This window comes from Salvelinus alpinus, chromosome 18 (genome assembly GCF_045679555.1).
Source record: "Salvelinus alpinus chromosome 18, SLU_Salpinus.1, whole genome shotgun sequence".
In the NCBI taxonomy this organism is placed as follows: Eukaryota; Metazoa; Chordata; class Actinopteri; order Salmoniformes; family Salmonidae; genus Salvelinus; species Salvelinus alpinus.
Window position 1 is genome coordinate 28,030,860 of NC_092103.1, and position 15,502 is coordinate 28,046,361.

General features: G+C 42.9%; 1 protein-coding gene across 6 annotated transcripts in view; it reads right to left on the reverse strand.

Moving 5' to 3' along the window:
• The window catches only part of ap3b1a (adaptor related protein complex 3 subunit beta 1a), an 84,565-nt gene extending 72,052 nt beyond the window's left edge, over positions 1-12,513 (reverse strand). The window contains exons 1-7 of one of the 6 annotated variants that reach the window (XM_071350931.1): positions 3,621-4,602; positions 3,041-3,064; positions 2,745-2,820; positions 2,428-2,502; positions 966-1,061; positions 301-461; positions 136-202 (exon numbers count right to left, since the gene is read on the reverse strand). In XM_071350931.1, the coding sequence (XP_071207032.1) occupies positions 136-202; positions 301-461; positions 966-1,061; positions 2,428-2,502; positions 2,745-2,820; positions 3,041-3,064; positions 3,621-3,814 (693 nt within the window). In that variant the 5' untranslated portion in view covers positions 3,815-4,602. Of the gene's footprint in view, positions 1-135; positions 203-300; positions 462-965; positions 1,062-2,427; positions 2,503-2,744; positions 2,821-3,040; positions 3,599-3,620; positions 4,603-12,206 lie in introns of those variants that run through there. The other 5 variants (XM_071350934.1, XM_071350933.1, XM_071350932.1 and 2 more) reach the window with 5 other exon arrangements.
• Positions 12,514-15,502: the final 2,989 nt, after the last annotated feature.

Consider the following 15,502-nt stretch of genomic DNA (forward strand, 5'->3'; position numbering starts at 1 on the left):
TGACAGTATTTTACATCATAGCTATTGTTGACAAAATTAACACTGTATGGAGAGCATGTTGTCTACTGAGGTCTTGTAAGCGGTCTCCTGTGGATAATTATATATGATCTGGTACTGTAAACTGGTTCTACTCACTGTGCTTTTGTCCTTCAGCAGTTTCTCAATGACTTCTATCAGGAGTTCCTTCTGATCCTGGTCCAGGCTGAGGAGGAGGAGGAAAGCTTTGATACAACTCCAAGGTCCAAACACACACACAGAAAAACACTCACACGTGCACAAACACACCCACCCACACCCCACCTGTAGAGTTTCTGGATGGCGTGGGCGGATGTTTTCCTGACGTAAGGGGACATGTCGGAGGCGGCCTCCTTGATGGCCAGCATCATGATGGGAACGATGATGGGGACTCTGATACTGGACAGAACCCTGAGAGCACTGGCTCTGATCAGCTGGTTAGGGTCCTGGCAGAGGGAGAGATAGCCGGTATTAGTATTATCTACACTTTGAGACAGAGGAAAGTAAAATAGAAAGAAAGGAATGGAGACAGAAATCATGTGGTGTGAGATACTGAAGACATGATACAGCACTACACTAAAACGACATCACACCCACCCACACAGGTAGGAAGTGAAGCATGGTATGGAGCTAGCAGGGGTTGAAATCAGGGGTTGAAAGTAGCTTTCCAGCTCTGGTGTATGATGATGATGGGGTAGCCTCTAAAAACCCCATTGTTGGCCCGTGACCTCACATAGAGACAGACAGACTCTTTAACGGCTCAATACTTCTCCACAACACACACACACACACCTTTAAAACACATGCATACACACACCAAACATGACACCTTCGTCTAAGAGTACAAGTGCGTGGAAATTTAAACGGTAGAACCCTCAGCATCAAATCCTGCTGCGCGCACACACACACACATTACCTTGAGGGCTCTCGCGCACACACACACACATTACCTTGAGGGCTCTCTGAAAGGTGCTGATGGACAGTAGAGCCAGGTCCTGCTGCTCCTCTGCATACCTCACCAGGTACACATACACCAACTTCTTCAGCTGGAAAACACACATACTTTGAATTAGTTATTAATACACCCTTATTTTAAAACAAATCCTAAATCCATTCATTCATTAGCTTTCGGGTTGAGCACAGACCATCCACATTACAGAATATGTAGGTAACACTATTCTTTGACAGTGGAGAGAACAGTGCTTTGGCTAGACGTCAGATGTACGTCTTGGTTTAGTTGTTTTAAAGGGGGAAAGCGGAGGTTGAAAGTGTTCCTGTTTGATATTATAACAGTCTAGATCCATGTTGTTTCAGGGAGAGCAGAGAATGAGCAAAACTATTTTTTGTTTGAATTCAGAAAGTTTCAGTAGCGTTATCGCTTCCTCCCTTCCTCCTCCCTCACTTCCTTCCCTCCCCCTCTCTCCTCCTCCCTCACTTCCTTCCCTCCCCCTCTCCTCCTCCTCTCTCACTTCACACGTAGGAGACTGAGCTAATATTTGTACAGTGTCCGACTGGGGGTTAAAGGTTGGCCCTTTCATGATTCACCAGTATTATTCGGTGTGTGTACGGGGAGGTTCAGCTGTGGTGAAACAGTTCTCAATCATTGCAGTAATTAGTGGGTGAATTAACAGCATTAATGACTAAGAGGGGACATAACCCATTTGGCCCCGTTTTAAGGGAATCACATCATATCGACATCACAGAAAATAGATGTTCAAAACTAGGAATACTAATCAAATAAGCTAGTGATTGAATATCCATTATTAGATCAGTCATCATATAGTCTAGCCCCCCTCCCCCTCCATACTACCCTCATTTTCCCACTCATACACACACCTCCAGGATGTCTAGTATCAGGGTGTTGTTCCTAGAACTAGTTGAAGAAAACAAAGCATCCTGATATTAAATCACATTATTCCTTCAATACTCTGTGTCCTGTGCTGCTTTCTGATTAGAGACAATCAATAACACACAGCACTACACAGGCCTGTGGAGGAGAGAACAAGCAAGGGGGTGAGAGAGAGGGTGGAAAGAGAGGTGAAGACAGACAGAGAGATGCAAAGAGGCCCAGAGAGGGATCTAGCACTACCCTAGCAGCTGGTGTGTGTGAGGGGGGAGAGAGGACGTGACCATGGGCTCTCCTCTGCCAATTACCCCCACCAACCTGCTCCAGTTCCCTACCATTGGCTGCCCTGTCACACACACACACCCTTTCCTACTGCATGTTTATTCTCCTGATCAATATTACCAGGAGTGGGGAACTCATCTGGCCGGGCAGTGGTTCTGTGGTCTCATACTTGCAGTGGGGAGATGTCCTCCATGTTCTTTTAGATAGAGCCTTCTAAATGTTTTCAACCATGTTGTGCAAATAGAATGGATGCTCAGTGTATGTGTGTGTGGATGATGCCCTACCTCTATATTCTTACTAGCCACGTTCTTCACCACTGCTGGGAACAGCTCAGAGGCATTCTTCCCCTTTGCGATCAGCTGTAAACAGAAAATCACTTACATGTTTCACCACAGTATTCAATTTACTATTGCATTGTACATATCATACTACAGCAATGTACTGCATCTATTTATACTTTTTCAAAGGAGGATAAAAAAAAAAAAAATCAGTAAATGAATTGAGACTATAAAACTGAAGTACACTTGAACTGAGTTTGCAGTGCACTTAGCTGATGTGCACTTATCAGGCTTGGAATGTGTGTATAGGTTCTACTACTCACCCCAACAACCCTCTTCATGGCCTCCAGTTTAAGTGACTCCTTGTTGCTCTCAAGCATCTCTTTAAGGTCATCATTCCTGGAGGGGGAGAAAGAGATTAGAAAATGTACAATACGCTATTTAATATTATCACACTGCTTATTTGCATAGCAGAATGCGCTTGTACACCAGACAACTCTCACTGATGTAGCCAGGAATTGATTAATGAATTTCATTAACTAAAGAATGGAAAACTGTGGTGCACAGAGAGTTTGACTTGGAAATTGTGTTTGCATAGTCAACTTAGACACACACTTACCCCAACAGACATGTCACCAGGGGTCTTTTCACAGTCCCCAGGTCCAGAACAAATTCAAGGAAACATACAGTATTATAAAGAGCCATGATTGCATGGAACTCCCATCTTATATTGCGCAAGTGAACAGCAAACCTGGTTTTAAAAAAACGAATAAAGCAACACCTCACGGCACAACGCCCCTCCCCATGTGACTTACTTGTTGTGTGTATGTACTGACATGTGTAACTGTTCATGTTTTTATATGTACGTAAATTGTAAAGTATTTTGTCTGTAATGTCTTTTTAGTCCCTAGTAAGACTAGATGTCGCCAATGGCGTCGGCTAATGTGGATCCTAATAAATCAAATAAATCAAATTGAACAACATGAGGGAGAGAGGGGGATGGGTAGAGAGAACGAAAACCACAAAACACAACTTAACCATATTGGGTGTTGTTACCAGGCGCAGAGAAAGCAATGTCAGGTCGTGAGTGACTCACAATAATGTCACAATCAACTAACACTAATCAGCTAGAGATCAGGAAACGCTAAGCTATTTGGTAAACTTGAAGACACACATCACAAGCAAGTGCCAAGACTCACACTTCTGTACAGTACCCTTTGGTGTGTGTCTCATCAGGGCCTCCATTGGTGTGTGTGTGGGGTGTGAGGTGCTGCTCCTCCTGGCTGAGTTCAGTCTTTAAGGTGAGCTGGAGGTTCTCAGCAGACACCAGAGCTGTCCTCACAGCTCCTGCTGCCTCAGAACGCAGCACAGAGAAACCCCGGTGACCATTCATACTGCTACAGCTTCTACAGGCCTGTCTGTTGCTCTCCTCTCGTCTCTCTGTCAGTCTTCTTTCTCCACTTCTGTCAGTAGGTAAGGGGAGACACAGGATGCCCTTGCAGCTGGCTAAACCTCTGGCCCTCTCCCTGGCACAGACAGCTCCCCCTGGACATCCAGTTATACTCTCTTCTGCTTTATTTCAGTCCTGTGACTCCAGGCATTTCCTGCCTGTCATCTCGCTCTCCTGCTTTCTCTCTCTCCCCCCCAGCTTTCTCTCTCTCTCCCTAGATCTCTCCTCAGCTCTCTCTCTCACTCTAGCTTTCTCTCCACCTCCAGCTCCCTCTCTCTCCCTAGCTCTCTCCCCCCAGCTCTCTCTCTCTCCCTAGCTCTCTCTCTCTCTATCCAGCTCTCTCCCCAGCTATCCCTCTCCCCAGCTCTCCCCAGCTCTCCCTCTCCCCAGCTCTCTCTCTAGCTCTCCCACATCAGGCTACTAAACTATTGAGAACCATCTCCTTAGCTCGATGTCGATAGAGGGAGTTGCAAGTTGAAGTTGCCCTCTTTGCAGACTACTAGTATGACTCAGTCTTCACAGTTTTAAATCCAATCTGGAGAAGGGATGAAGTTCCCTGTCTGACAGATCCTTAGCCCACCAGTCAACGGCTACTTCGTCCGCTTCTCCTCCTCTTCTCTGGACGTACATTAGTTCTCTGTCCGTGTGTAGCTGTAGGGTGGTAGCTCAGTTGGTTCTGTCTGCCAGAGTCGGTGCTTGTAGGGTGGTAGTTTAGTTCTCTGTGTCTCTGCCTGTGACTACTTCCCTCTAGGGGAAACGGGAGGGCCTTATCAGCCTCAGGGTAAACACACAGAAGCTTTCACCACCTCTGTCCAGAGCACAATACACCACTTTACACCCACGCCTGCCTTGTGCCCTCCCAGGGAACAGATGCCAGGGCTGGGCTAGATAAAGGCGACCAGCAGGATAAGGTGCTGTAAACTGCTCCAATCAGCTGGTTTATTAGCTGCCGTTACATAGGCTACTATTGTCTGCCATTGATTTCAAAGTTTAACAAACTCCATGGACAAGGACTATTTTGAACAATTTACATAGATCATTTCACAAAAATACATTTACTGGAAGAACTGTGCAGATGCAAAGTTTAGTAACAGAATTAGTCAAATCTACCTCACTTTTTTATGTGACCAAAAAAACTCAAATATCTGCTTTGAATTATGATTCAAAGATGTCTGCAGAAAGAATGGGGTGTCAGCTATATATTTGAACAAATTTTTTTGAATATGGAATTACAGCAAGGGAAGTGGATTTACATTCGGTAACGGAATTACTGTAACGGAATTACATCATGGGTCCCTGTTCTGTACTATACAGAAATGCATAATTATGGATATGAATATCATTGTCTTCATGGTGATGTATTCTTAATAGGTATACAAAAGGTAGAAATTAGGGATGCAAATTTTGTTCCATTTTGCTGCCAACTAACTATAAAAAATGAACAGTAAATTAACAAAAAATCCAAAAACAGTCAAATGTGACCGACCGACTGAAATCAGTCTTAGGTATAAAATTTGAAATGGTGTCTTTTTTTTCTTCTTTTTTCTTTTTACATTGGATAGAAGTAGAGACTCAGAGCTACAAAATGGTATATCATACACTACAGTTGAGGAACAATGGGAAAGTAATTCTGCTTTGAAAGTTGATAAACTTGTAAACTCACTTTTGAGAAGATGGCCTTTTAATTTGTTGATACTACTACTGGAGAGCCCTTCTTTGTCTACACCCATTCAGCATTGTTCGCACCCTCTTAAACTGTAGCACCTCCCATCTCTTTAAGGGTTGATCCAAGCGTTCTGTACTAACAGCAGCAGTCAAGCACCCAAGTTAACTTTCTAGCTACTTCCAGACACAAATATGAGAACAGCTCACTGAACATTTCCCACCCAAGCAGAGCTGGTTAGCCTGCTATGTTATCCAGAGCGTTGGTGATTGCAACTGTGCTGTCAGATTGTCCGTTCATAAATTCGGAGCATTCAGAGTGCACACTGGACGCTCTGGCCGATGAGTAGGGTTGATCCGAACGGACTGACCTAACAACGGCAGTCAAGCACCTAAGTTAACTGGCTAACATTGGCTAGCTACTTCCAGACAAATGAGAGAACACCCCATTTTACTCGCCCAAGCAGAGCTGGTTAGGCTGTTTTCATGTTATCCAGAGCGTTGGTGTCTAACTGTGCTGCAAACTGTTCCTGACGTTTACTGACACCAGCCATATTCAACGGGTGTTGAGCGTTCGTAAATTCATCAGTTATTCTGCGCTCTGGCACACTCAGGTGAGAGTGCTCTGAAATCGGTGTAGATGGCCAGCCCGAATTTACAAACGCACCCGAAATGGTTATTTGCAAAGTGGAGTCTTCTGTTAGCTAGCTAGCTAAACAATGAACCATAATCCCAACTCATGACGTTACTACCCTGCATGAATATGCAGGTAGCTAACCAACCAGGTTCAATGTTAGCTAGCTAACATTAAGGCTATAACTAGCCAAGCAAATGGCTCAGATACGAATAATATGATCGTACACTTTAAATGAAAATAATTTGTCAAAATTAGAAATGTGTAATATCTGAAAATGTAGCTAGCTAGACTACCTTATCCATGGTCTGAAATTGGAGTGGATAGCCAATGTGTAATATCTGAAAATGTAGCTAGCTAGCTGCATACATCATGGATGGACGCGTCTCCTGTCGGATGCCATGGTTGCCCTTAGTTTGAAGATGTAATCCAGAGACAGGCGTTTTCTCCTTAGCTATCATACTCAAATTCCACTGATTTCAAAAATCTGTCGTCCAGAAAGTGGAGAGCAACACTTATGCAGTTTTACTACACAATACAATTTTTTGTTTTTAAAGCAGTGTTAGACAGGATTACCTAGACAAACAGAACAGCTCAAATAGAGGCATGCTATATGGCAGACACAATCCAAAACTCATCTCTCGGCAAGTCCAGCCCACTCATTATCTCAGCCAATTACGGCTAGCGGGAAGGTTGCTTCCTTTTTCTGTGGCTAAACCAACTAGGCTTGTAATTTATCCATTTTATTCTTATTTACAGATGGCATACAAGTTTGCTATTAAGGTACATGAAAGTTCTCTGTGCTCTACTGTACTCTACTTTTCTGTACAGTACTCTACTGTGCTGTCCAAACTTGTGAAACATAGACGTCTATGATTGGTTGACTTTTCAATGTCCATGGACGTCCGTTGCTCAGTGGGTGATATTGCTTGCTATAGTAAATGCAAAGAGGGTTGGTCACCCTCAATGTGAGCAAGACAAAGGAGCTTATCGTGGACTACAGGAAAAGGCGGGATGAACAGGCCCCCATTAACATCGACGGGGCTGTAGTGGAGCGGGTCGAGAGTTTCAAGTTCCTTGGTGTCCACATCACCAACGAACTATCATGGTCCAAACATACCAAGACAGTTGTGAAGAGGGCACGACAACACCTTTACCCCCTCAGGAGACTGAAAAGATTTGGCATGGGTCCCCAGATCCTCAAAAGTTTCTACAGCTGCACCATTGAGAGCATCCTGACCGGTTGCATCACCGCCTGGTATGGCAACTGCTTGGCATCTGTCCGTAAGGTGCTACAGAAGGTAGTGCGAACGGCCCAGTACTTCACTGGGGCCAAGCTTCCTGCCATCCAGGACCTATATAATTGGCGGTGTCAGAGGAAAGCCCATAAAATTGTCAGACTCTAGTCACCCAAGATATAGACTGTTTTCTCTGCTACCGCATAGCAAGCTCTACCGGAGCACCAAGTCTTGGACCAAAAGGCTTCTCAACAACTTCTACCCCCAAGCCATTAGACTGCTGAACAATTCATAAAAATCACCACTGCACAATTTACATTGACCCCCCCCACCTCTTGTACACTGCTGCTTCTCGCTGTTCGTTTGTTACCTATGCATAGTCACATGGACCCCACCTACATGTACAGGTTACCTCAACTAGCCTGTACCCCCGCACACTGACTCGATACCGGTGCCCCCTGTATATAGCATCGTTATTGTTATTCTTATTGTGTTACTTTTTATTATTACTTTTTATTTTAGCCTACTTGGTAAATATGTTCTTCTTCTTGAACTGCACTGTTGGTTAACGGCTTGTAAGTAAGCATTTCACGGTAAAGTCTACACTTGTATTCAGGCACATATGGCAAATAAAGTTTGATTTGATAGGTGTCATGGTATGTGTCAGTAAGAGCCAGGAGATGTGACATCAACTGAAGAAAGGGAGGAGACAGCGCGGAAGAGAGCGAGAGGGAGACTGTTATCCGTCTTGCTTTGACCACCAGATGACAGAAAACATAACAGTATGCCAGTGGAAAGGAGGACAATAGCAGGTGACCCAACTGTGGTTTGTGACTACTATGATTAGCGATTTGGTAATAGAATTACGAGTTTTAATTACTTAATAATTCATAAACAAGCTTGATATCAGTAAAAACACTAACTAATTGGTACAGTAGTCTACCTTTACTTGTTACTTCTGTGAACTTTCATTAGAAATGTTTAAATATCTTAAAGATGTGGGTTTTTGGTAAGGAATTACAAGGCAATGTTTCTTAAACTTCAAGAAGGCAAATCATTTATCCAAAACGAAATATAAGTGTTGATATTAGTTGGCAGGGGTATTTGTGTTTCAATGTATTTCTAATACCCTTTAAGACTTTTTCTTGAATATTTCTAAAACCCCTTTTCCATCTGTTTGACCAGAAATTAAAGCCTTTGCTTATTCCTAATTTCTAGGATGGGAAGTTGTTGAAAAATGCACATATGCCTTAGTAAAAAAAAAAATGGTGCACAGAGGTCCTTTAACCTCTCTAGGGTATGTGGGACGGTAGCGTCTCACCTCGTCAACAGCCAGTGAAACTGCAGGGCGCCAAATTCAGAACAGAAATCCCATTATTAAAATTCCTCAAACATACATGTATTTTACACCATTTTAAAGAAACACTTGTTGTAAATCCAGCCACAGTGTCCGATTTCAAATAGGCTTTACGACGAAAGCAAACCAAACGATTATGTTAGATGAGTGCCTATTCACAGAAAAACACAGCCATTTTTCCAGCCAAAGAGAGGAGTCACAAAAAGCAGAAATATAGATAAAATGAATCACTAACCTTTGATGATCTTCATCAGATGACACTCATAGGACTTCATGTTACACAATACATGTATGTTTTGTTCGGTAAAGATCATATTTATATCCAAAAATCTGAGTTTACATTGGCACCTTACGTTCAGTAGTTCCAAAACATCCGGTGATTTTGCAGAGAGCCACATCAATTTACAGAAATAGTCATCATAAATGTTGATGAAAATACAAGTGTTATACATGGAATTTTAGATCCACTTCTCCTTAATGCAACCGCTGTGTCAGATTTCAAAAAAACTTTACGGAAAAAGCAAACCATGCAATAATCTGAGTACGGCGCTCAGACGACAAATCAACCCAAAGAGAGTACGGACGAAAAGTCCAAAAAGTTCCGTTACAGTCCGTAGAAACATGTCAAACGATGTATAGAGTCAATCTTTAGGATGTTTTTAACATAAATCTTCAATAATGTTCCAACCGGAGAATTCCTTTGTATTCAGAAATGCGATGGATCGCAGCTAACTCTCACATGAACGCGCATGGTCAGCTCGTGGCACTCTGGGAGAGAACTTACTCAATCTCCTCTCGCCCCCACTTCACAGTAGAAGCATCAAACAAGGTTCTAAAGACTGTTGACATCTAGTGGAAGCCTTAGGAAGTGCAACATGACCCCATTTCCACTGTATCTTGGATAAGCAAAGAGTTGAAAACCTACAAACCTCAGATTTCCCACTTCCTGGTTGGATTTTCTCTCAGGTTTTTGCCTGCCATATGAGTTCTGTTATACTCACAGACATCATTCAAACAGTTTTAGAAACTTCAGAGTGTTTTCTATCCAAGTCTACTAATAATATGCATATCCTAGGATCTGGGCCGGAGTAGCAGGCAGTTTACTCTGGGCACGCTTTTCATCCGGACGTGAAAATACTGCCCCCTACCCCAAAGAAGTTAAAAGGGAAATGCCCGCCCCATTGACATAAACCAGGTCCTCATAAAATCCCTATAACATCATGGGAGACTGAACCACAATAAAATAATATGGCATTATAGGATGCAGCTGATCACTTGAGGACAACCAGCCAGTCAGTCACATGTTGCTGTGCTGTGATGCAGTCAGGGCCAGCAAGCAGAGAAGCAGAGTAGACCGTGAGGTAACAAGAGCCCAGGCTAATAAGGATAATCCACAGGAATGTGGCTTTGCCCCTGACTGTGTCACACGACAAACATTATATAAAACCGCAAACTGACTAATTTTATTTCATTGGAGAAAGCCGACTCAAACAAAAGCCATCTATTAATATCTTTATGAGCAAAAAGGTGCAAGACAGGATTAAGTTTACTGCCAATAAATGCATAACAAAGGCAAGTTAAAAAAAGCCATAAAAACTATCAGTGATTCACCGCTTTACCATTCAAGTCTGCCATCTAGTGTTATGGTTATGGTACAATCATTGCAAAATAGAGAACTACAGAGCAACATTCTCAGAAATCCATCTTCCAGTAGGTCTAAAAGTATTAAATGGGATAAAACCTTCAACTACCCTATACTAACACCCATTCAATCAATACAGATATACAAGAGGTGTGGGGCTAGTGAGTTGGTTTAATACACATGCTATCGGTCACTGACTTGAGTTTGGGAAGTTCCGGAAAAAAACCTCTTCATTTGAACAATATAATGTCAAGGGAATTAGACTAATGCCTGTGAAAGAGTGAGATAATGTATGGATGCCTGACATTAGCCAAGGTTAGGTTACTAGCTTATGTGATACTGATAATCCTTTAGGACAGACTCCCTACTAGATCTCAGAGTAAAGCCTAGGTATCATGTGTCATAGTTTGTAGAGAGAGAGTAGAATCATTCACACCCACAAGCCCTGCAGCCCAACCAAGGGTAATCTAGTCTCCATTACCAGACCTGGCCTACTGGCCCTGAACCACCAAACAGGCCAACTGTCATGTGAGAGGAATTCAAGAATTCACTGAGGGCCACACCACATTAAACATTAGGCTGACAAGTCACTGCTTGATGGAAATTGAGATAGTTGAAGCTGTTCTACTGTCCGCTGCTAAAAAGAGCAACAATAGGCTACATGTAACACTGGAGAACAGATAGAAGTAGAGACATTCCATTCTATGATGGCATTTGCACAGCGCAAACATGAAACCTTTATACTGGTACCTCTTAAAACTGCTAGAATGATTAGTCTACATGGGAAATAGGCCCAATTGTAGAGAAATACAGACAAACTAAGTGGCTAATTCAAAGCTTCAAAGATACTCAGGTTGAAAGAAATGTCATATAATGGGCTGACTGTGAGACTTTGCGAGACAAAATAGCCTTGTCTTTAGCCAGCTGGGGAAAGATTAGCCTACTGATAGTAAAATAATAACTGATCCCAACACCCAGCGCATGGTTTGGGAAACACAGTTATCCCTCTCAAATCATACAACTGAGTAACTAAACTATTGGGCTCATATTCAAGATCATAATGAATAAGATTAGGCTATACAAAACGGATCCTAATTCAGCACACCTTCCCTGAGATCCTACGTGAATACAGGCCCTGATTTACAGTAAAGCCACATGACAACAGGATGGCCAAACTGATGATGGACTGCCCTCTAGTGGTATGATCACTTGACGCTGACAGCGGAGGACCACCTTGTACACTTTGTCAGTTCCATTTCATCTCTCTTTTTCAAATTGAAAGGGTCTGAATGGGTAGTTTACAAACATTTACAAGTGTTGGGAATGTATAGTAGTCACTTTAGTTTATGACAGTGAGAGGGGAAGAAGATGTGGTATTTTTTCTACAACTGAGGGTAGCCTATGTGCATAGAGCACAGCAAGCACTATTTTGATGTAGCTATTCATTTAGAATAATCTGACGCAGTACAGCTCTATAACATAAAACGACGTGATGGTGTGTAACGTAAAATGTGTGCTAGTATAAAAAAAGGGTGCTTATTTGTGATCTTTTTTTTGTTTATGTCAACATGTCTTCCACGCAAACTGCATCTTTGATAAGTGCTGGCTATCAACAAACGCGTTTTCAAGCCTGAAGCTACCATAAAATCTATTGCCAGCTAGACTAGGTAAAGATGCAACTGGGTTGACAGCTGTATATCTAGCTAGCTACCACCACCAGCCATGTTAGCTAGCTAATTAAATTGCAAACACAGCTTACACACAAGCAAGTTACTAAAATGCTTTCTAGCTAACTGGCTTACTTTTTAAAGTCGACGCTGAACAGGCCAAATCCAGCCCCAGCGTTGGAGGTGGTCGGGGTAGTCTCCTGCCCAACCTCCACCGCTGAACCAGTTCCTCCTTGGTCGCTGTACGACAAATTGTTCGTCGACATACTCAACATTTGACGTTTTGCAAGTGTGCAGAAATGTTTATTGTGGAAAGCTAAACTATCGTAAAACAAAATTGCCGTCGTTGACAGTTTTATGATGCTAATTAGAAGGGGAAGCGATACAAAACTTTATCATGAACATGCAACTTTTTTCCCCTCATCCATCCAGAACCGGAAGTATGAGTTGGATAACTTTTAGTCACATGACAGGAGGGAACGATGAAGCACCTGACCGCCACGGTAAATATGGTCGCAAGCCAATCAAATTAGCTGAGGGGCGTATTCAATGACGCGCATGCGCGCTAAACGGAAGTGGGAGCGTGCAGTATTTTTGTTGCCCTACTGTTGATGCCCCATTTAAGTTGAGAGCGTATGAGAACGTCTGTGACAGGGTTTTGTACATGCAGGAAGAGTCATGTATGCTTTTTTTACATAATAATGTAGGTTAGGAGAAAATATAATGATATCAAAATTATATCAAATTATCGATTGTAATAACCCATGGAACTCTTTATACCTTGGAAGGAGTGAGGGGTTAGGTTTGCAGTAAATGTATTACTTGGCTCAGTGGTCTAAGGCACTGCATCTCAGTGCAAGAGGTGAGACTACAGTCCCTGGTTCAAATCCAGGCTGAATCACATCCAGCTATGATTGGGAGTCCCATAGGGCAGTGCCCAATGATGTCTGGGGTAGGCCATCATTGTAAATAAGAATGAGTTTTTAACTGACTTGCCTAGTTAAATAAAAGTGAGAAGAAAAAAATATATATATACATATATATATATTACTAACCCAGAGCATGGTGTTACAGGTAGGCAGTCGCAGCTACACTCTGTGTGTCAGCTGTGCATTCCAACACTCTAACAAAGACACCAATAGATACCCAAGTGCTACACCACCAGGTGTTGTGTATGTGTAATGACGTTTATACCACATTTCACATGTTCACAATAATTCGATTTTAAAATGCATGGGAAGCTGAGTATTTAACACTTGAGTCTTTTACTGTGAGTCTTTCAGTTGTCTTTTAAAAACAATTTATATCACCGTTCTTTTTTTTTCTTGTTCGGAGATCAAATTTGAAGCGGCTTGGAAGCTTTGCATGCCTCTGGGATCGACGAACACTTGGGGTAGTGTTCATTCTCAATGGTTGAAAAGCCACCAACTGTTTCTGAGCCGGGCTCTGAGTATGAAATTGGATTCTACTCTTGGTGAACTGTTTCCTCTGTTACAGTCTGCAGAAGCTGCACCACAGAAGCACTTGGATAGCTAGAGAACAGCCTGTCATCACAACTGGTAACTAAATGGTTGTTCCTTCTCGTCTGACAAGAATCCGATCAACATGTCTACGAACCATTTTATCATCTCCCAACATGACTTTGTAGGAGACAGGACCAGTCACTGAGTCTATGAATCCAGGAATCCATTTTTGCCCATGACTGAAATTTCTGGTCAGGACAGGGTCCGTGTCTCCAAAACTCCGGCCCTTGGTGCGTTTGTCATTGTTCTCTTTCTCTCTGTTTTGTTTGGGGACAACTTTCCTTTTCAGGTCTGGATAGACTAGGTACAATGTGGAGTGTAGATATACCTAATAACATCTCAGCAGGAGAAAGTTCTGTTGTGGATTGGGGTGTTATTCTGTAGCTACACAGAACACGTGACAACTTTGCTGCTATGCTCCCTTCTGCACTTTTCGTCATCATTTCTTTGAATGTCTGTACTGCCTGTTCCGCCAGTCCATTTGAAGATGGATGATGTGGAGCAGATGTCACATGCACAATACTGTTGTTTCTGAAGAATTCTTGTGTTTCTGTACTCACGAAACAGGTCGCATTGTTGCTCACCACCATCTCCGGTATCCCTTGGTTACTAAAGCTCTATTGTAGGCCATCTATAGTAGTGGTGGATGAAGCAGAACTAACAGGATACACATTCATGCATTTTGAATGTGCATTGGAACATTTTCCCCATTAATGGCCTTGCGTAATCCATTTGCAATTTTTCCAAGGTTTTTCTGGAAACTCCCAAGGGTGGAGTGTAGCTGTTGCCTTTCTGTGTTCCTAACACGTGTTACATGTCTTGACTCAATTCTCCATCTCCTGATCTTTCATATGCAAGACCCCCAGGTGACTCTGATGTGCTGTAGCATATCCTGGCATGCTGGCTGTGGAAAATCACTCGTTCTCCCCACAAAACGCTACCATCTTGTACACTCATCTCTGCTTTCCTGACACTGTGTGGTGTGAGTTCAGTTACTTCTGTTTGTTGTGGTCATCCCCTTACCACATATTCTCTAACTCTAGACAGCACTGGATCTTTACCTGTCCAGGTTCTCACTTGCTCTGCAGTCACGAGTGCTGTGTCTGTGTCCACAAACATCTGCACTCCTGAGCTGTTATGATGGGCGTGTACGGCAGCGGAAGACGGCTCAAGGCATCTGCGTTGCCATGGTACGTTCCTGCCTTGAAAACGGTGACATACTCGTATGGCCGCAACATCACTACCCACCTCTGGAATCTCAGAGACACCATCTGTGGAACTGCCTTCGTTTCATTGAAAATTAACAGTAAAGGTTTATGATCTGTACAAATGGTAAACTTCCTGCCATACACTGTATATATTTGTGGAATCTCTGAACCCCAAGCCTCCTGCTCTCGCCCCCACTGCCACTGTCTCTTTACACAGTAGTGTTTGAAGCGGTGCTAACACTGTTGACAAGTTTGGCAAAACCCTGTTATAATAGTTTAGCAGTCCCAAGCAAGCTTTTAACTCAGTCACATTTGTAGGAGCAGGTGCGTTCTGGATTGCTTGGACCTTGTCATTGAGTAAATGGATACTCGTGGCGTCCACTCTTTGTCCTAGGAACACTGCCTCGTTCCTCGTGAAGGTACACTTACTCCGCTTGAGACTTAAGCCTACACTTTCCAATCTCTGTAGTACCTCAGTCAGTGTGCACAGATGCTCCTGGTCACTCCTCCCCGTCACTAGGATGTCATCCAAGTAAATGGCAACGTGGAATTCCTTGAAGGACGCCCTCGTTGGTGCTCTGAAAAATAGCAGAACTACTGGAGACACCAAAAGGTAAATGTTTATACATAAACAACCCTTTGTGTGTGTTTACTTTACAATACTTATTAGATTCCTCATCCAGAGTGATCTGTTGATATG